The 22,581-nt window shown below is 45.2% G+C and overlaps 1 protein-coding gene across 1 annotated transcript in view; it reads right to left on the bottom strand.

Moving 5' to 3' along the window:
• Positions 1-22,581, bottom strand: part of efnb1 (ephrin-B1) — a 92,419-nt gene that overhangs the window by 38,524 nt on the left and 31,314 nt on the right. The window contains exon 2 of the mRNA XM_019884172.1: positions 16,356-16,633. Coding sequence (XP_019739731.1) covers positions 16,356-16,633 — 278 coding nt within the window. The remainder of the gene's footprint in view (positions 1-16,355; positions 16,634-22,581) is intronic.

Here is a 22,581-nt window from a genome sequence, read left to right as displayed (position 1 = left end):
AACTGTTGCTTGTAAACTGTTTCAGGTGGCACACCTTTCCTGAGGTCTCCTGGTGCTGACACGCATGTAGACACACATTAAATGCAGAAACTGGCACAGCCTCACGCAGACAGACCTTCACTTAAAATATCTACCAAAAATGTAGAGCAGACATTAAAACCGAGCGCAGTGTACCCATGCATGCATGCGTGCACACCCACAAATCCACACAACGGGACAAACACCACAGGTTGGCTGCTGGCGTAGCCAGGAGATCAGGCAGGACTTAAGAGCTCCTTCGGCACCGAAATTACAGGGTACCTCTAAATCCTCCCAGCAGAGAGCACTATGGGCTAGCATGGGGTGGGAGGAGGTGCTGTGGAAGGCTGAGGGAGGGGTGAGTGTGTGGTGATGAGGGTGTTAGGAGAGGAGATGGATTGAAAGAGGAGAGCTGGGTGAGAATTGTCAGCAGAGGAGAGGAAGCTGGTGATTCTTTTTTTGTTTCTTTCAGCACAGGGAGTGGATGCAAGTCAGGGAGGAGTGAGACTTGATCTGTCTGAAGTGTGCTCGTGTGAGTGTGTGAATGCGCGTGCACAAGGCGGAGGAGGGCTGCCCTGTGTGCGTGCATGCATATGGCGGCGAGCGAAATGTGAAAGGAGGTGATGAAGTGAGGAGGTGAGAGGAGGCGAGCTTAGTTTGAAACGATAACCAAGTGGGAGGTGATCTCTGTCTGTGAGGCAGAGGGAGCATACGTGCTTGTGCGTATGTGTGTGCATGCGTACAAAACAAGTGTCTGCCAACTTGATTCTCTCACACGAAACAATTTTCTTACTCTCCACCACGGGGTTGTGTGCAACAGTGTGTGTATTTGCACGGTGCCCTATTCAGTAGTGATTGAGGTCATGCTTCAGTATGTTGGGGGGTGTGTGTGTGCATGCTTGGACAGGCTTCTTCTTGTGCATATGCACATATTCTATATATATATATATATATATATATATATATCCAGGTGCTGTGTGTGCTTTAACTGTGGATTTCAGTCAGAATTGTGCAGGTTTGTTTTGAAATGTACCCTGTAATTATTGGATGGCTCCCAATGTACAACACTTCTTGTACAAATATTTTCTCAAACGCATTTAGCCACATGAAAAAAGTAATTATATATATATATATATGTGTGTGTGTGTGTGTGTGTGTGTATGTATATATATATACACACACACATATATATTTACACACACACACACACACACACACACACACACACACAGTGTATATATGTTCTTGGTAATGGTTGGGTCTTGTAGGTAGGGACTTCCAGGAGCCAGCTCAGGTCCTATGAGGTTGGTGCTTCAAGACTGCCTGTAAAAGCTTTTTAACCTCTGCAGAGGACCCGTCAGCACCTCAACCCAACATGCCTGACAGTGTATGTGCGTGTGTGTGCATGCTTGCGTGCGCGTGTGAATACAGGAATCAGCCAGCAGACAGAGCGACTCTGCATCATTTAGCCGCGGGTGTCTTTGTGTCACCTTGTGCTGAATCCAGCAGGGAAGAGCTTTAACACCATTGCACTCTCCACTCTCCATTTCCCAACTCAGCAAGCCGCAAAGCCCCCCTCGCTCTCATTCATCCCACAAAGCATCCGTGACACGAACACCTGAAGACAGCATTGTCCTGCGTGCGCGAGGAAATATGGCATTTGAAGTTTTCCACATGCACGGCGATGAGGAAATAAAATATGTGCACGCAAGCAGGTCACTTTTCAGATCGGTATGGGATAAAGGATGCAGAATAACAAGAGGACCACGGGGAGCAGAAGAAGTCATCTGTCTCAAACTGGAGCAGACTGAGCCCACTCCAATATGACAGATGTGGGCGCACTCATCTTCGAGCACATCGTCCGTCTGCCCCCTCCCCACACAGACACACACACACACACACGGACACGCAGAATGAGACCTGCTCAAAATGTGTCCGCATGCCTCTGAGCGGATACCCATATAATCAGACAGGAATGCATGCACCGAGGGGAGTGTAGATAGTGGAATTTTGATCTTGGTCGGTCGATTGGCACAATAAAATAGAAAACCCTGCAGGAGGCTGTGTGGGTTCTTTCATGCTTGTGCATAATATTAATGGAAGAGAGAAGCAGCAGCTGAGATATTCACCCAAAAATATCATAATCGCCCCGAATGTGAAATGTAAGCTCATCATGAGTGTGTTGCATGGGACATTTCACAACACACCTTCACTAGCTCGTTCTGCAATAATAGAACCTATTGGCAGTAGCCTACGCAAGCCTCGCTAATGACAGAGTAGCTAATTGTCTCTAATGGCACTTTTCAGTACGACTGAGCTCCAGCTGCAGAAAACCTCAGCATTTTTATCCACATCATGTGCAGCCAAAAAACTGTGATTGAGGCTCGCAGTAATATTTTGATTCCGATGCACTTTATGTGCAATGCAATTTCAGGGTACATTCACAACGCTGGCAGTGGCCTAATAAAAACATCTTTTTCTATTTGCCAGGTTTCACGTACAGATCTGGACACTGACATGCCAGGCCAGTACAGCAGCTGGCAAAATGCAATGCATATACTGTTTGACCATCTTGACAACACCTTTGTCAGTGGACAAGAAAGTTTTGAAAGTGTGATGTCAAGTAGATAAGCAACGCAACTCGGCGAGTCGCACTCGCAGTGTGGTAAATGTAAACTTCACTGGAGAGGGGTTATAGTCAGCAAAAGCACTACAATGTATTTGCAGACATTGTCAAATGAACGGCTAAAAGGAAACGATATATATTTGCGGCTAAAATGTGTCTCGTCAGGGAAAAAAAAACGTCAGATCGTTGTGCAGAGGTTATGCCAGCTGGCACGTGCAGTCATGTTATGCAAATGTCTGACAATAATCTGTTCTGCCAGCCACAAAGGTTGTTGGATGATACATTGGTGAGTGATGTCGGGAACAAGGTGGACCATCAAAATTTAATGTCTTTGGGATCGTGGTTAACATTAAATCGGAATCACGCTGCCCCCAAAGACCAGGACCCTCCTCAAAATAAAAGGCCTCAATAACCTCTGATCGTGATTCTTTTTTTTTTTTTTCAATGCTTTATCACGGCCCTCACTTCGTTTTTCTTTAAATGGCACAGCCGTGGTGGGAACACACCCATTGGTACCCTTGAATACACATAAACAGGTGAACAAACGCACTCCGAGTGCAACACACAACACTGACAAGCCCTAAAAGACAAAAATACAGCCGGTGCACAGCTTGTAAACTTCCCTCTCAGCCAGTGACACGCTTTAACTAATGGGGAGCCGAAATGTTGCGTGTTCAGAGAAATAAGCAGAGGAAAAATTGGGTCACAGAGGGGAAAAAAAAAAGTAATTTTACCTTTCAATTGGTTGGAGCCACGTTGAGGCGCAGACACTCACATTCAGTCAAGAGCAAAAGGTTAATATTGCTCATACGGGATTTGCTGGTTACTGTTTATCTCGGTCTCAACTAGTGTACATGCACAGGCCTTGTTGATGAGTGCCTGTAGCAAATAAGTAAATACAAACTTTAATCCTTGTTTAAGATTAGGGAAGGGCGAAGGGGAGGTGGTGTGTGGGGGGGTCCAAAATAATGTTTCCAGGTCTATGCACGCTTTACAGCAGAAAGCAGGAAGGGAACCGTTATTCTCTCAACAATCCATCTGACATCACTGGCTTGCCATGATCGTTGGCGCCTTTACTGGACTTTCTGATAAATTCCTTAAGTCTTCCCTGTCTTGCTTCAAACAAAAATGGCGAACACGGTTAAATTGAGCATGTAATTATATTTTCATTCTCTATTAAGCATAAAAACACACTTGTGGTGAGAAAAATGGATGGCCAAAGGAAAGTATCACTGAAGGAAAAGTGAAAGAGTCTTGTAATGAAATGAAATAACTCGTAACGGCTGCAGTAAATATTTCCGAAACAATCTAAACGGAAAGCTTTGATGCAGCAAATTCAGACAGTGCAGTCTCTTGACCCTTGTATGTCACACTCTTTAGCTGGAGCCCTTTTTTTTTTTTTTTTTAATGTCAAAGGAACATTTTGCTTGTCAAGTGCTGCTTTTCAAGTGAGCATGTGCACTCCTTTTATTATGAAGCTGCTACAGTGAAGTGAAGTGCTTCTTTTTACATGGTGATATTAGCACACCTCGTAAGATAAATCCAAAGTGACCCTTTGCCACATATTATGCCTTGGCAGTTTCACCGAAGAACGATTTTCCCTCCTTAGATTATTTCACTCTAAGGAGACAAAAGTATGTGAGCTGGGGTCCCAAGAATAAAAGGGGAGGAAAAAGATGTCATGGATTTTAAACATTCTCTTTCAGATACCGGAGATGCTTCAGACCAACTATGCGGGGACTGGAATCGCTGATTTATATGGCGAAACAGATGTTTATCGCCTTTTTTAGCGCGCAGATCAGTGAGAGGAGGATGAGATGACAAGCTGCAGGCGACGGGTTCTTATTGCATCGTGAATAAATCCAGGCCTTCATCTTTTACGATGCCTTCCTGTCAAAAGGAAAACCCTTATTTTCCTTATGACAACTTTTCATTATGGGGCGCTTATGGCAGGAGGCTGACACATCTGCTGTGCTCAATCGTGGCATGTGAACTATGATTCGATCTATCGACTGTATTTAGCTGTATGCACAAAATCTTTTTAAGGCAATCCCATTTGCCCACAGATGATTTGATTCATCTCTTTTGAAAGCTCCAATTGTTGTTTTCTGCAAGAACAAAATGACACATTTGCAAGTCGTGTTCTATTGTGTGGTTATGTAATTGCCAGATACATGCAGACAAAGAAAGGGTCTCCTGGTGAGCTTGTTCCCGGCAGGAGGCAAACTGAAGTTTTGCTCTCTGGGGCTCATTTGCACTGATAATCACATGAGGCGAATGCCGGTGCACTCAGTAAATCCTACCAGATGATAAAACTGATCCCCTTCGTCTTTAGTCCGGTCTTTGTTGTAAACCATATCAAAAGGTGCTTCGGGACTATGGACTCCAAAAAGAAGTCACCCTCCTCCAGTCTGAAGGTCCACGAGCCACAAATCAACCAATTGTGCTGATAAAAGGAGCAGTGGGTTGGATCGGAATGTGATGGGAGATAGTGGTGGCATGTCAAAGGCCACAAGGCTCCAAAAAGCTATCGTGCGAAAGAGCTCATCTGTGAGCAAAACCACAGCAGTAAGAACCCTCAAAACACCGCCCACCTCCTGAATGGGGGGGGAATGAGCTGAGGAGCTGGAACACATTAACGAAGAGACAAAGACAAAATATCCACACTTGCCATGACTGCTTATGCGTGTAAAAAAAATGCAGTTGTGTGTGCATTTATGCAAATGTGCTTGGATGTCAGTGCATGTGTGTGCCGATGACTCATCTGTGTGCGCTGCTTCCAAGACCGTGTGTGTGTGTGTGTGTGTGTGTGTGTGTGTGTGTGTGTGTGTGTGTGTGTGTGTGTGTGTGCGTGTTCATGCACTGAGGAGAAGGGTGCTTCATCGTCACTGACCTTTTCAGGCTGAATTATGACAACCGAGTCCGACCATCCTTCCCGCAATACCACACGTCAAGGATGGCACACAAACAAACAAGTAAACAACAACACACACTGCGGGCCATCACAAGTAGGACCCAGGGAGGTACCAAAAGATTGGACTACCTGGCCACAAACACAAAGTAACAGTCAAAGAAAAGACGGCTGGAAGAAATGACGATTTCTTGGACGAATTGCAACACATCAATTGAGGCGTAATCGATGAATGTCTTTTAATAATCGGTGATTAAATAATGTATAGTTCGCGGAGCTGGAAAAAAAATTCTGAATGGAATGATGTGAGTCCCAATCCGAGAAGAAAATCTAAATATTTTTTTCTCCCTTTTGTAGCAAGTTTCCACTTTGCTTTCTCCGCACCAACTAGAGTGTGTCGGATAATGTTGGAAGCATACAGTTGTTAAAAATGTCTGGGTAAGATGATGAATGCGAATTTAGAGAGAACTGCATCAAGGAAGTCAAGGGAAATGCTTGATTGATTGAGAGATGTGCCCAACAGAGTGTAAGTCTAAACTAATACTTGGTCTATAGAGTACTTGCGAGTATGATTGCCACGGGTAGGGATGGACTCAAAAATCAATTATCAGTGCTTGGTTGTTTGCCGTCTTTTACGTCTTTTCAAACGCAGGGCACGTCATTTACGAGAAATAAAAAAGCAAAAGATGAAATATGAGAGGCTGAAATTATAAGTCAATATTTGCCTGATCAACTTTTGTTCTGTAATGTTTCTTTGTGTTAGAGGAGAGTTTTTCCCTCACCACTGTTGCCAAATTCTCACTCAAGGGGTCTCTGGAATTACATAAAGTGCACCTAATCCTGTGATATATGACAAGAGATAATTGCTATTGTGACTTGGTGCTTGAGGAAGAAAATCCGGTGGAGTCAACTAGAAGTGACTGCACTGGAGCGATTCTGTGTGTCATAAGAAAGAGAAAATATACGCCCAAGAGGTCACCGCGCATGCGAATGCAATCGTAGTACCTAAAGCCCTGGGGATCCTCATATCCAGGAACCTGCTGGCATACTGTATTTTCATGACCACATACTATTTTCACGATCGCTTGAAGTTTGGACTGTGCTTCGTAGGCGTGTCTCTTCAAAGGTGCCATTTTCCAGGGTCCGAAGTTGTCTTGCCCAATGCACATACCGGCATTAAATCCATCTACTGGTGGCGCTCATGGAAGTCACAAAGCAACATTCACAGATTTTGGAAATTGGTGCAAAGAATAGGTGCCCCGCATTATTAGGCGCCACGTCCATTTTGGAGAAAATTCAAGACTTTTAAGTGCGCTCTACAGTCGTGAAAATACGGTAGGCAAACTGAACAAAAATCAAAGGGTCTCTAACGTGCAACAAGTGCATATCCAAATGCAGTGACGGTGACTGCGATGGGGTTGTGACCACAGCTGACAAACTTCAGTCAGGCACTAAGGCCTTTCGGTGACACGTTGACGGAAAAAAAAAAAGATTTTTCTTCCCTTCGCTTGGTATTTGACAAAAGCTCAATCAGAGGGTGCAGTAGACCAGAGAGAAAATGCTGCTGATTACATCCTAATACACACAAAGCCAGTAGCTCGTGCACAAACACACACTGATTACGTCCTCCCTGGTGCTCCTCTCTCCTCATCCCCGGTATCGGTTACACGGTAAAGCCACGCTGATCGAGGATCAGCGATTTTGGCGCAGGGCGGTTAAAGAGTTTGGGAGCTTAACCTTGCTTCCAATACAGGAGGGAGCGAACGTGGCTCCGGGCCCACCGAACCCTTGAGCCCCCACCAATACAAATAAACAGCTACAATACAAAAATGTCTGGCAGATTCGAAACAATTTCCTGAAGGATCTGTCAGTGTGCAGCAGAAGAGGAGAGGTGGGGAGGATCTAAAGAGTGGAGCGGCTGGAGAGAGTTGAGCAAGATTATGTTGCAAGGAAAAAAAAAAAAAGGAAAAGGGAAAGCAAGAGAATGAGGGAGCGAAATGGGACTAGTGGTTTTGGATTTTAATCAAATCATCATGCGAGAGGCTGAAATACACAGCACATACTTAACTGATGACACTTTCTTTTCAGTATCTATCCATCCATCAACATGAACATACTGTGGTCGCCATCATTCACGCCCAAAATCTGGCTGAAAATATCTTGTCTGAGCCACACTTGGTTTGAATGCGTCTCGGCGCATGCGCACCGCAGGAGCATGTGTGCACGCTGTCTGCCGTTTTCTTTGCCGCATGTCTATTTGGATGCAAGTGTGAGCTTCTGAGTGGATATAGATTTGAATTTGCTCATGTGGCTTTAAGGATATTTATTCCTGTGTTTGCACGCACGCGTTTGTCTGCGCTTGTTGCTGCGTTTGTGTGCTTGCGGTCAGGCTGGAATGGAACATGGACATTTTGCCACTGAGCTGAATTCAGAGAAACAGGCCCAGTCCTGGCCTGCAGAACAGTATTTATATTCCCTATTTATCCGTCAGAGAACCACAGCAATCTCTATCACCGCCTTGTGATTCATGTTTGTTTGCTTTGCTCGGAGCAGATTCAATTTCATCACGGAGACTCTTTTCTCTTGCTTGCCCCCCCCACCCCTAAAATTGGCTTTCTCGCAGTAATGTTCACACCGCCGCTCATTTGCGGCCACACCGAGCACGCAGCGGTTTTCCTCAGAAAGGATGAGACATTAAAACTAATAACCTCCATAATTATAAATCCATATTTCTCCGATGAGATTGAGCAAAACAAGCTCAGGTTCCAGCTCAAGGAGAAGGACTTCTTGGCAGGAGCCGTCTGAGGGTGCCACGGAGTGGTTGTTGGGAAAACAACGTCGTTTCGGAACGCGCCTTGGAAAACAGAAACCGCTGGTTCGATGGCTGCTTGGAGAGGGGGAAAGCGAGGCCCATCTGACAGAGAGCTATGATTTCAGCTCAGTCATTGGCCCACGAAGAAAGAATATGTGTTGTTGGCGCATACAGCCTCAGACATCTGAACTGGAAGAGGAAACATCCATTTGCATGTGTTGCATTGTTTCATCATGAGTCCGTGTTCTTATCCAGGAACACGCCGCAACGTTTCACCAACGATGCTCATCTCTTACATTTACTCTTCGCAATTACTTCCCCAAACATTAATCTTTCCAGCAGTCTTAAACTGTCTCCTCTTCCTTTTTGCCTGGAGCTATTTGGAGGTTTTTAAAAAAGCCCCAAGATGGATTTGACATTGCAGATGGAAAGAAATGAAACGGGGACGCTTACTTTCAACTTTTGAGAAGTGCTCACGGAGAAAAGGAACATTGTGTGAGAGGTTGGCAAATGAGGTTGAGAAGAACTACAAAACAAAACAAGAATAGGAGTGTTGTAGTCTGTGTGCTTTTGTGCTGAAAGCAGATCCAAGCCAGAGTGACTCGAACGCAATCTTAGCAAGGCACAAAAACACATTTGGAGATCTTCAAGGCGGAATAATGACGTTGGGGATGATTGGAGGAGGGGGAGACGATGAGGTGGGGCGAGTAAAGTGTTCTAATAAGGTAAGCGCGGGCCTCGGCTGAGCGCCTGCGTGAGGAGATGTGCGAAGCTAACTAATTGAGATGAATACATGAATACATCATCTGGCATAGAAGGCTTCGCTCGTAACCACTGACAACCATTCACTTGTCTGGCCACGTAAGCAGGCGACGACGTCCTCATGAAGGCCCACCAACACCCCCGGCCCCCCCTTTAGCCCACACCGTACCCCAATCTAAACAAACTCCTCTGTAATAAACGAAAGGCAATATCGCTGTGCCTGCTAACCCCCTCAGAATGAAATATCCAAAGGAGAAGTAGCACAGGCAGCTTGGATAGATTTGCAAAGCAAGCACAAAGTCACATATTATATTGCTGCTCCATAAACACTCAGACAGCGGGGGTTAAATCTCCTTATCCCGCACCGTGCTGCTCCGCCGGGGCTAACCTGAGCTGTTAGAGAGGTTTACTTTGAAAAGGAAATCCGTTAAGTATTACTGATTAGCGACTTAAAACTCTAATCGGTAACATCAATGATAGTTAGACCAAGTCAATGAGCAACTTGGATGTTCTTCAGGTGATGTTTGCATTGGAAGCTAACCAAGCCTTTTCAAGCCAAACACAAACTGGTATATGACGACTGTAAAACGGCATCTTAACACACTTTTGTAGGAGGAATAGCGGGACATTTTTCATCCGTTTACTAGGCTTTAATGTCAAAAGTAAGAACATCTGATCTTGCCGCTGGTTCTGTAAGTGATTTCAAACATCTCCAGTCTGATAAATGTGCAATAATAGTGTCTGTCCTTTGTTCTGCATTGATAAAAAGCATGCATGAGGCTCAGCCATTTAGACAAAAAAAAAATCTGCAGCAGTCTCTTTCCTGTAATTCAAATCTTTGCGTGATTTGACCGAGGGAGGTTACCAGATGTTAAAAAGCCATTTAATTGCGAGTTGGAAAATGTGTGAGCCATTTGCATCTCTATAATCTGGCATTCAAAATGCCTTTGTCTTTTCAAGAGCGCAGCTGACAAATGCATGTCATTTGAACAAGGGGTGGGGGGGCGGGGGGCTGTGATTTGATTATGGTAATTTCATTTTAACTCTAAAAGATGACTGTGATGACATCTAACATTTTTTTTTTCGACGCAGATGACTTCTTTTGCCGAATCTGAGTCAAAGCCTGACGCAGATTATATCAAACCCAATGTGAGTGAGCGTCACGTGTAAGTGTGGGAGCATGCATACATGTGCGCAGAGGTGGTGTGTTTACGTCCTGCCAAATGTAGGGTAAGGGGGAATCTGGTGATGTAACCCCAGCCAGGGATTTCATACTTGACCTTCAACTTCAACCCAAAGGCAAGCCGGTTTGTGAAGCAAGACTGCAATAGGGTTCACACAGTCCTTTGGTAGGGGGAGGGAAAGAACGGTCAAAGTGTATGCATCGATTGTAAATTATAAAGAAATGTCGAAAAGAACCCCAGCCTAAAGAAAATAACTATGGGTAATGTGCAAGACGACTTGTAACCTTAATCCTGTCAAGTGTGAGCACTGCTGAGGTCATCCCACGGTGTCACATACAGCTGTCAAATGTCCTCTTGTGTCCAAAGATGGCTTGAGCAACCACGCGTAGGTTAGAGAAAGAACAAAAGGTATTTCCAAATATTGACATAACTGGTTGATCCTTGGACACACATTATCTATCCCTCGCTGCTCGTACTTTCCCGTGATTTCGCGTCAAACCCAGTGAGGGCCAAGGGGCACAAACACCTCCGCTGTTTGCCGCAAGTCATACGAGGGTGGGAGTCTTCTGAAGGTGAGGCGGCATGTGCCCCACTGCGGCAGTTTTATGGTGAGGAAGTCTGTGGATGTCGGAGTCCACGATTGGCACACTGAGATGGGGAGTGACAGCTGTCAGGAAAGATCAGGCTTACCCCGCGGGCTACACAAGGAATCAAGGGAGAGGTCTAGAGGGGATGTACGAAGACCGGCTGCCGCTGTTTATTGCCTCGTGGCCGCAGCCTTCGACAGAACACGTAGTCACAGCCACTACCTTTATTTCTACAAGAGAACTCAAGGAAAGAGCAAATGAACAGACTCGATATCAAGGCTGGAATTTATATGTTTGCTTATTTCTTTTATTTTGCAAATCAATTGTAAATCAATTGCTTCATTGGAAACCCAGCCGCTGGGGGGCAGTGCCCTCCCCTGGGGGTGCACTGTTCCCCAGTGCCGGTCCCAAGCCCGGAGAAATGGGGAGGGTTGCGTCAGGAATGGCATCCGGCGTAAAACTTTTGCCAAGACGACCATGCGAGTTGGTAGGACGGTTTACAGGGGCGGATGGAAATTACTGACTCGCTGTGGCGACCCCTGAATAGGGACGTGCCGAAAGGAGAAGAAGAAGAAGAAGAAGAAGAATTGCTTCATTGGAGAAGCAGCTTCTTTTCAAATTAATGTGCAGAACGGCGCAGTGCGTTTACAAGTTCCCGACATTGTGAAAGTACCCTGAATGCACCATGCTGCTCACGTTGGAAGTGTGTCGTATATGTGAATCTGATTACCGTATTTTCCAGAGTATAAGTCGCAGTTTTTTTTCATAGTTTGGCCGGGGGTGCGACTTATACTCTGGAGCGACTTATGTGTGAAATGGTTAACACATTGTACACATCACATGTTATTTTCAAGTTAAACCGCAAGAGGGTGCTCTCGGCCTGTGTTGATACTTTCCACGTTGGCGGTAACTGAGAAAAACAACTAACGATGACTCTGACTTAAGCGACGTAGAAGAGGAAGCGCTGCATCTTCTACCTCCGGAGTTGGCGGAGTTGTTTAAAAGTGACACCGAGCATGACGATTTTATTGGATTTCGTGATTTGGAGTGATGCTGATAGTTTGGTAAATTTGTTCGCAGGTTCTTTGTGCTATAGTTGTCGAAATAACTCTTAATATGTTACGTGAACATACCAGGCACATTCACAGTTCATTGTTTAAGCGTCAGCTAACGTTAGCATATCATACACTTATTCAGCCTGTTCTCTAGTTTTATTTTTATTTTAAATTGCCTTTCAAGATGACATGTATGTTTTTGGTGTTGGATTTCATCAAATAAATTTCCCCCAAAAATGCGACTTATACTCCAATGCGACTTATATATGTTTTTTCCTTCTTAATTATGCATTTTATGGCTGGTGCGATTTATAATCCGGCGTGACGTATAATCCGAAAAATACGGTACCTTCTTATAAATTTTCTATTGTCCTTTCAAGTGATATTTAAAGATGAGTTTTCAAGGATTCAAGCAAATTTTACTTGGCACAAAATGCAATCCCCGAGATCCCAGGCCAGGTTAGCCCAGTAAGTCCCAAGACTTGTGAAAATAAAAGATCAAATAAATATGATAAAGAGATAAGGGAAATGCTTTTGAAAAAATGAATGAAAATGTAAAAGGCTTCAATTTCACATGATGTTTACGAGGCCGTTTCGTACTTGAAGATGAGAATAGCATGTGCAAGAGTAAAGTGTTGACGATGCAGAGAAGAATGGGCATGACGCTATGATCAGAGTTTTGAGTAGTTGAGTTTTAGGAGTTGAATAAATAAGTTTTGAAATCAATGAAAAATAGTTTGAATCACCGTGATTTCAATCTCAGTCAAACTAACTGTGATTATTTTTTTCCATCATTGTCCGGCTCTCATATATGCATTCACATCCTCCCCTCTTGCCCTAATTTATTTTCTCGAAAAGCCTGCTGTCTTTAAGTCACTCCACTTTGAGCTCTCCAGCCTCTAAACCCAGCACAGCTATTTTCCACACAAACATCTCATTCCAAATCCTGTGTTTAGACAACACAATGAAATGCAGCCAGTTTGTTTAGGTATATGTGTGTGTGCGTGTGTGCGTGCGCGTGATGGATGGCATAGGCTGGAGCTGGTCTGGAGTTTAGATCAGAGCAGGGTTATCATTACTGATCCCTGCTGTGTCTCTGTGACCCTTTGTCCGTACGTTCTGACTTTTAGCCCTGCCACCATCCCCTACTCCCTATCCACGCACAAGCACACAATAAAACACATTCATGCCTGTCAGAGCTCGCCTGGGATGCCCGGAATCAAGTGGTGGACATCCCCTGCAGTGACACGAGGGCAGCCTGAGAGCCACCTAAACAGGCACCATTTGTTGCTTACTTTACCTCACACCTTTTGTTGCTTGTTCAGCCTCAGTGATGGAGCATAAAGTGGGTATTGGGGGGGGGTCGATGAAGGAAAAGGCATACAGCGCCACAGGGTCAGAGTGCAGCTGAACTTTTGGAATGAGCCCTTGCATTGTATCTTTCTGCAATGCTTGACAATAAATCAGACCAGATAAGCTGGCTCTTTAGATGTGGATTTACATGCTATTGCTGAGTGGGTGGACCACATTCCCACCCCCGGCGATGGGGAAACGATCGCAAAGGCATGCTTTCAAACGCAAACATACGGTGAACTCGACTGTACGGGAAAAGCTGCAAACGTGCTCACCTCTCGCTGCATCTTGGGCTTTAAATGCATGCGGTGCATGCGGTTGGCATGGCGATTATACTGTACATAATACATGATGGATGAAATGGGCCACGGTGTATACACAGGCGGCGGTGTAAGAAATAAAGCGAGCTTGTCCTATTGCAAAGGACAACGGCATTAACATACAACAAAGACAAATACAACATCTGAGCGTTGCTGACATGGGAGACTTTCAGTATATGAGGCTAATAATGATGCACCATCACTTGGATGGCGCCTGCTTGCCTGCTGAAACACCCCGGCGCCAAGTACTCTTCGTTGCTCTTACACGGCAGACATGGCAGCACGCCAATAAAGTTGTTGCTGTCAGGTCTACAAACAAAAACTCTTTCTGCAAATCCTTCACCTGCCCATCTGAAAGCTCGACTACTCCCCTGTGGAGTAAAGTGTCCATTATTACTGCAAAATGCTACTTGAGCAAAAGTATGGGTCAATTAGGAACCTTATATTACAATCCTATACTGTACTACAAATTCACTTTTTTCATCAATTATTATTGCCATTAATTGTTATATATTAACAATTAATAGTCATTGTTTAAATGTAATTACTTACATTATATTAAACATTTTTGATGGTTTACTATAACACCGACATACTGTAAGAGTTATTTATTAAACAAAACTGGTTGTATAGACTGGTTGTATATTCTCGACATACGTGAGAAACGGTTCTTATGTCTGTCTGATATTTCCTTCCCTTGGCCAAGGTCGTCTGGGATGGGGTCCACCGCACACGCGACTTAAGCGATGATAGTGTAGAAAATGGTGGAGTGCGTCTGTTTTCTACAACGGAACTCGACACGTTTTCATCTAAGACCCAGTTTATGATGTAAATTATGACTCCACGCTTTTCCTCTTCTATCTGCAGCTCTGACATGAAGTGATTTATCAATGTCAGACAACATCGACATTTAAAAATTGTAATTATGTTTGGTTTTAAGAATATGAAAGGTAATGAAACGTTATAGGTGAGGATTCCCAACTCCTTCTCTATTATAATGCAGGTTAGAGGTCTGCAAAAACGTATATCTCTGTAACAACAAATATCCTGACATAGTATTTTTCCTGAAGATTACATGAAATTGATGGCAATTTTTTCATGGCAATGCTCAGTTTTGATTGGCAGAGTGAAAGAGCTTTTTAGTTGAGAGGAGACAATAAATCATCCCATGAGTTTTCTCAGTGTTTCAACAAGCAACAATAGCCTCTATCTCCCTTCTCGGTCTGTTGTTAACTTTAATTTCATTGATTTTTTTAAAATTGATTTAACAGATAATAATTCCTCATACGGAAATTCAACTGACACACGGCTGTATATTTGTGTTGGGAATCAGCTGACACACATGCAAGCAGGGCTATGGGAGTATAGGGGCACGTTTAAAGTGCTGCACTTAAGCTGTAGGGGCAGACAGTATCTTGCTCAAAGGCACGGCGACAATGGTCCGGAATATTAGCATCTCTCCACCGACCAGTGCCCTCATTTATGAGACATCATTAAAGATTTCTTGATCCTTAGATGCTGATAAACCAAGAGTTTTCCTGTCGTTTTCAGTAAAACATTGTGTCAGATTTCAGTGCTTTTCTTACGGTTGGCTTATAATGTAAACAGTCATAAAATGCTGGCGCTGGCTGTGGTGGAATGCATGTTTTCATTATGCGCTGTAAAAACAACGCACTATTTCCTCCCCCAAAGCCCTAAACGCTCCGAGTACCTCAGCAGATTTCAGTTTTAAGCATTATGAAAGGGATTTTTTTAAACTAATCTTGCCAGGGGCAAAGCCAGTGTGACACAACACCTGAGTGAGGGCTGAGAAGGGGTGGCCGTGCATCTGTGTATCATACGATGCCCGGTCAGGGTTTCATCTGATAAAATTCGCATGTATCCAGAATGCCCGTCACAGTCCTGATCAAGCAGCAACAAGTCTAATGTTAACAAACAATAAGAGTGGTCAATTTGTCACAGACGGCTGACGCCATTTTGCAAAATAGGATCAATGGCTCAGTCATTCAAATAATATCTAGAATCAAGGGGTCTTAGTACTGCATCAATCTGAAAACAGCAGTGAAATCATCCATCCATCCGTCCATTTTCTGATCCGCTTTATCCTCACAAGGGTCGCGGGGGGTGCTGGAGCCTATCCCAGCCGTATTCAGGCAGTAGGCGGGGGACACCCTGAACTGGTTGCCAGCCAATCGCAGAGTACACAGACGGACAACCATTTGCACTCACACTCACACCTCGGGACAATTTAGACTAGAGTGTTCAATCAGCCTGCCATGCATGTTTTTGGAATAAGGGAGGAAACCGGGGTAACCAGAACACACCCACGCAGGTACGGGGAGGACATGCAAACTCCTCATATGAAGGCAGGAGCCGGAATTGAACCCTGCACCTCTGCACTGTGAGGCGGATGTCCTCACCTGTCGCCCACCATGCTGCCCGCAGTAATCACAAATCTGACCCTAGTTGTGGGGGTGGCCGGAGTGTGAAGCTCCGCCCCTGAATCTTGCCTTCCCCAGAATATAAACATGTCAGGAAAACAGTTTACTTGAACCTGGACTGTCAACAGTTGGCAATTACATGACTTTGGTCCGTTGTCACGCTGATACCGCAGTCACCGTTATACGACAATTTAAGTCATGAGCGTGAAACAATATATTAACTGTTCTCTAGTTAAATGAATGTTAAACCACGACAACAATACATCATCTTGGAGAGGAAACTTACACGTGATGTAGTAGTTGACGTTCCTTTTGAATTCCAGGCCCATGTAGTTGGGGCTGAACTCCTGGAATTTGATGGTAAACTTGATGTCCTTCTCCGGCTTGTTGCAATTGACCAGGACATTTGGATCAAGGACCGTGCTGCAGCTCTCCGCCTGCTCCCTCTTCACCAAGTACAGCTTGTAGTACTCATACTCTCGGCCTTGGTCCGCTCTGGGACAGATGATATCCAGCTTGTCACCGATGTCTGGGTAGATAATCAGGCCTTTGCCAGCAACAAATCTGTGAGGCAAAAAAAAAAAAAAAAAAGACAGACTGTAAGTAACACGTCATAAAAAAAGTCTGGAAAAGCAGCCACAGCATTTCAAAACAGTTTATATAGCCCTAATAGTTTGGGCTTTAATGTAAAGCAGTTCAGATGATGGATGGCTGGATGGATGTCTTTTAAGTCCTAAAGCGTTGGCTCTTGGGCAGAGCTGTTAATTTGGGCCCACTAACATGACAAGTTACAGCTTGACCATATTGAGGGACACAAATCCTCAGAGGTTCTTTCTCACACACAGGTTGGAAATAAAGGAAGGAAACAACCTGGCCACACACAAAATTGCAGCCATTAAAAGGATTAGAGGAAGAGTGGCACAGAATATACAGTACTGTCCGCACATAGACCTCTACATAGAAGACCGGTTTGGACATGATATTTATTTCACAACAGAAGTCCGAGTATGAGGCGGCAAACGGTATGTGGGGTCAGGCTGCCTGCTTCATCTTCCCACTGGCTGATCATCTGCGAGGGGATTAAAATAATCCATTTGGCTTTACTGTACCGCTCCACCTCGCTCGCTTCTACCAACTCAATCAGATCGGCTTCTATTCTCTTTTATTCACAAAAGGTTGTGAGCAGGAGACGAGTAAGTGTGTGAGTGTGTGCGACAAGCGGGGGCTGGGGCACACCGAGGCATTGTAGTGTGTTTGGGCAGTCGTGTGTGTGTTTATACAGGTCAGCATGTGCGCGCGCGTGTGTGTGTGTGTGTGTGTGTGTGTGTGTGTGTGTGTGTGTGTGCGCGTGTGTGTGTGTGTGATATTTTTTCCAGCAAAATGGGCTGAGGTTGCGGTCTGAAAGGAAGGAGGGGGGGGTCAGACTGGGCTGAATCATTGTTCTGGACTTGTATGAGGCTTAAAATGTCAACATGGTTCAGCTCTGCTGTCCCAGTTAGCCAAGCATTAACCCAGACAGCCGGACTGACCATGGGTGTGTGTGTGTGTGTGTGTGTGTGTGTGTGTGTGTGTGTGTGTGTGTGTGTGTGTGTGTGTGTACGAATGCGTTATGGTCGCAGACAGTGAGCACAGCAGCGAGCCTATCTGTAAGATCTGCCCATGCCAGCGGATTTAAGCAGGATTTAGCTGTGCGCAATGCATTTGTTGTTATTTCTGATCCCTCTCATTTTAAGAAGGCATCAGGGGCCGGGACTGGGCGCTGTCTCTCTCTGAGAGCGTAATCTCACTTTATCTGCATTCCGTATTTCATCATGGCCCAAATGAATAAGTGACACTTCAGATGGGCTGGGGAAGAGTGCTTTTAATATGTAAGACAGAAGAGCGTGTGAGCGCTGGATGATGGGGATATGCCTCCTCCTGTGTTCGACGCTGGAAGAAGGTCAGCCATGGTACAGAGCAATCATTTCCGAAGTCACCGTTTCGCAGACTAACTCCCCATGAAAATGAACATGATCGGATTAAGGCCGTTCACCGTTCATGGGCATCCTGAGAGAGACATTACTGAATAAATGCCTTCAATCACCTAAAAGGATGAATGCAGAATGGAATTGACAAAAATGGTCCAACACAGGTGCATCCGACCTTAAATTTTTATTCTTTTTTTTTTTTGCTCATCATATGAGAGAGCAAACTTGAAAGAGGGTGAGGCGCTATTGTCGGTTGCTCGTGAGGGTGAGGGGAGCGGTTGTGGCCTATAGGAGTGAGAACGCAGGGAATCCTTTGTCCAATGTCTTTTAATAATTTTCTGTATTTCAGCAGCAACAACCACCCATCAAGCGTGTGCGTGTGCGTGTGCGCGTTTGTGTGTGCGCGACTCGGCGCATATGCTTGTGCGCGCGTATACACGCACACACCATAGCCAGGTTCGCGCGCGTGAGTCATCACAATCAGTCTCTAATTGGAACTACAAGATGCATCAGTGAGGCATAAACACGTTTCCATGGCAACGTGGCTTTGTTGCTGACCATCCCATCTACTCCCCGCCTTCCCTCGATACCTCACGCGTTCTCGTCTTTTATTTCTGTCCACAAGCCCAACCTCTCTTGCTTTATCCTTTCACCCATCCACCTACTCCACATTTCTCTGGCTATGCCCCTCCACTTGCCCTTTCTGTATAGACACACAGATGAAAAAAAACATACCAGACAAACAAGTGAGAAACCAGTGGGGAGAAAAGAAAGTCTATCACAATTAGACTTTAAATGGTCTCACTCAACAAGTAGGTCCTTTGTACGATCCTTTTTGCAGATATTGCTTTTGTAAGAGTTCCGCTCAAAAGGCCACCAATCCCGGCTCTCACACGCAGCCTAATTCTCAGTTTTCCATACCATTTGTTACAGTATCAAAGACAGCCACAACCATTTAGATGAATAATTAAGATTTCCAAAATCTCAACGTCTTAATATCCCTCAAGGATTTAATCACAAGCCGGCCCCTGTCATTGATTCAATTTTCCGAGCATGTCTTCGAGTCGGCGGTTAGATTGCTATCCTGCTTCTGTTTCCCAGCCTTTGTCAACTGTCTGCTGTAATGAGGCTCTGGCTGCTGTGGAGGTCTGGAAGCACCATCGCAGATGGGAAAGAAGCAACATAAAAGAAATAGGGCAGCAATTAGTGTTTAGCCCAGTTTAAAAGCCCTCCACTTGGCAAGCTGCATGCTAACTCGCGTCCAGGATGTGAAACTAAACTGGTGGGGCTGCGACTTTGTCTCCCGTTTGTCTCTCAGCTGGCTTAATCAGCAGCAATCCATTGCTACAAACAACCACGCGATGGAGAGGAGGGGATGTGGGACTGAAGATTATTGTACTTTTGAGGAGGTCAAAAGGGAGAGTGGTTTCAAAAGGGAGGATGAATTGCATCTTTCATTCATGATGTCGAGGGACTTGGGAAGAGATGTTGATGAAAGGAGTTTTAGTGCAGAGAGAAACAGCCGTGCAGATACAAATTTAAGTTCATGGGGAGGCAAATCCGTCAATGTGAAACAGGCCTCATCTCCTATCGTCAAATGAGGCGGATCTTGCCGAACCAAGCAAAATACAAAGAATTATTTTGATAACAACCCAAAAGAGGTTGGTTTTGTTTCATCTGGATGGCTCCAATGTGAGCTCAATCCTGGAAAGAGCTTATACAAACAGCACAGACGAGAGAACAGAAAACAACGAAGCAGAGGAAAAGAGCCGACCCCTGCCTCCCAAACCCCCTAAAAAACACAGATTTTTTTTTTTTTTTTACATTCCACTGGTGAATATGAGCACATGATCTCACATATGCTTCACCCTCCCACTTTCTCATACACACACACATGGATGTGAGAGCGTACAAAAGCACTGTGGGGTGCATCCTGGACCTTCTCAGCCACCCCTATTCATTCGCCCTGGCCTCGCCGACTTTCATATAAAAAAACACCGCCTACACGAAGGCCCCCTCAGAATCCCTCACAGAGCCTCAAATCGGCCCTCACCTACCCCCACCCCGACACCAGCCCCGCCCCCGCCCAGTCAACTCGGGCCTGTGTCCCGAGTGCCACGCTGGCATCAACCTTCGCTAATTCGATGGATGGACCCCAAAACATAGGAGCTGGGAGAGGAAGAGCCACACACTTTCCCTATCAATAGAACAGCATCGAATTGATTTGTTCCTGCTGAGCAGCAGCAGCATGAATATGTCACACATATCGAGCAAAAATCAATTATCCGCAATAAGACATCCAGAGGGTTATCGGCCAACAGCTCGGATGCAGATACAGTCAAGGAAAAAAAAAAAACCACACACTCTCTCCAACATGGCTTCACGATGACTGCATGACCTTTAAAATGAACGCGAGAGTGTGAAAACAAACCCACATCCACCAACGCAATCAACGCCACACCAGGTACTCCAATCCCCTCCCTATCGGTAATTATCGCACCAGGAAAAGTCATCCCTACCCAATTACCATTTCTTTTTCGCAGTCTACACACAATCGGTGTGGCGTCTGACTCCCGCCCTGGACATTATCACTGAAAACACCTCACAAAGAGCGTCTATATCTTTTCTATCAATATTGCATGGATTCAGAGTCGGGATTTCCTTTATGACAGATCATGAAATGTACAAGTCATTCAATGAAGCAAATCAACCCCTCTTGTGTATTGCAGTGGAGATCTTGAGCGTTGTGTAACATGCATAAACAGAAGCCCGGATTAAACAAAGCTATAATGGCCCGGGGATTTTTTTTTTCATCGTGAGATACGCAGGCTTCAGCCTGTCCTCCTTTCACGATCAATGTGAAATAATTATCTTCTCGTCGGGGCTGTTTCAGCTTCAAAACGTTTACGAGATCCAGTCGAGATAGAAAGACGCTCACACGATAGAAACAGCCAGGCGGTCGTGCGTAAACTGTCTCTCTTTATGAGTTGTTCAGGTCCACCGAGAGTTGTTGACTGGTATGAGCATTTCATATGATGGAGAAAGACACGCATGGCGAAGCTGTCGCTGTCAGGATGCTTGAGTGGATGCTCCAGAGTCATGAGAGCCGCCAGTCTCAAAGGTGCCTCCCGCTGGCTTTGACGGTCTTAAGAAAGCATGTTGCTCATCAAGCTTGTGACCAGAAAGTCAACCAAAGTGCTTGTATACAAAACCGGATTGTGTCTGATTGGCACAGGGGCAGATGTTCCCATAGACTAAAAACACACACACACCCATACGCATATCTAAACACGCAGCCTGCAGCGTACACACACAGATTTCCTCACGTTAAGCACAGTAAACAAGTCACCTCCACGGGACCGAATGCACGAGGAGGCCGCACAGACAAGCATCCTGAAATTAAACAAAACAAAACCCCATATGGCTGCGCAATTGCTGAGCATAGCAGGAACGATTGGAGCCCGATTGGAGATTCAAGTCAGCAGCGGAATTGGATCACCTATGAGCTCCCCAAAACTGCATTACGGGTGAGATGTGACCACCGAGACTGAGAAGCATAAATGAACTGAAGAAGAAAACGAATCACCCTGCAGAGCAGAGAGATGCTTTTGTACGTGTGAAGGCAGACACCTCGCCTCTTTTTCTCACACACACACACACACACACACACACACACACACACTTGAGTTAGTCAACAGGCTGGCACGCAGAGCAAATCACATTCCTTGTGACTCACAACAGTTGCACACAGACAAGCTTTAACGTGCGCACACAAACACGCAGCTCCCATGTTCACCAAACAGGCTGAGTACATGCTCGCTCTCGATCACTGTCACACGGGGGGCTAACATGGCGGCCTAATGAGCTAACAAGATGACACCCAGATGGCCTTGCCACGAGGAGGAAAGTGGAGCGGGTTGTATACGAACAGGCTGAAGAGGACCGCTGAGCGAGACGAGTGTCAGGAGTCATTACGGAGTCCAAGGAGCATAATCTGTTTCTTCTCATGGCCTTTGCGGTTTTCCTCGCAGTCGAGCCCATCCCTCTTTAAGAGCAGGCCAGTTAAACACGGGCTGCGTGCGGTCATGATTGAACGTCATCGTCAGCGTCGGTGACAGCAAGACGAGGCCCAGACGCTCGCTTGCTGTGTCTCCACTGAGCATCCATCAGCTGGATGAGCACAGGAGACCATTGACCTCGGAGACTTCCATCGTGCAGTCGTGCAATTACAATATCGCAGCTGATTTTTTTTTGACCTGTCTTCATCAGAATTATAAACTGAAGATTCTCAAGTTACAAATCACTAAACTTTTTCAGTCCATTGGAAAGCAAAGCTTGAACATTTGGCTTTGAGTTATATTATGAAACCACATATTTTCAAACATTCTGTTACCAATTTCTGAACATACAATAAATAGATGGGCCAACAGATTTATTCTTCCTTGCAAGCCAGATGTTTATTTTCACTTTTTCCAATCAGGTTTATGCTTTCTGCATTATGAATTATTGCATTTTAGGACCCCCCCCCAGCCTGCCCCCCCCAAA

The sequence above is a fragment of the Hippocampus comes genome, unplaced genomic scaffold (genome assembly GCF_001891065.2).
Source record: "Hippocampus comes isolate QL1 unplaced genomic scaffold, H_comes_QL1_v1.1 scaffold156, whole genome shotgun sequence".
Taxonomy (NCBI): domain Eukaryota; kingdom Metazoa; phylum Chordata; class Actinopteri; order Syngnathiformes; family Syngnathidae; genus Hippocampus; species Hippocampus comes.
The sequence above is the reverse complement of the archived record's forward strand: the minus strand, read 5'-3'. Positions and strand labels throughout refer to the sequence as shown.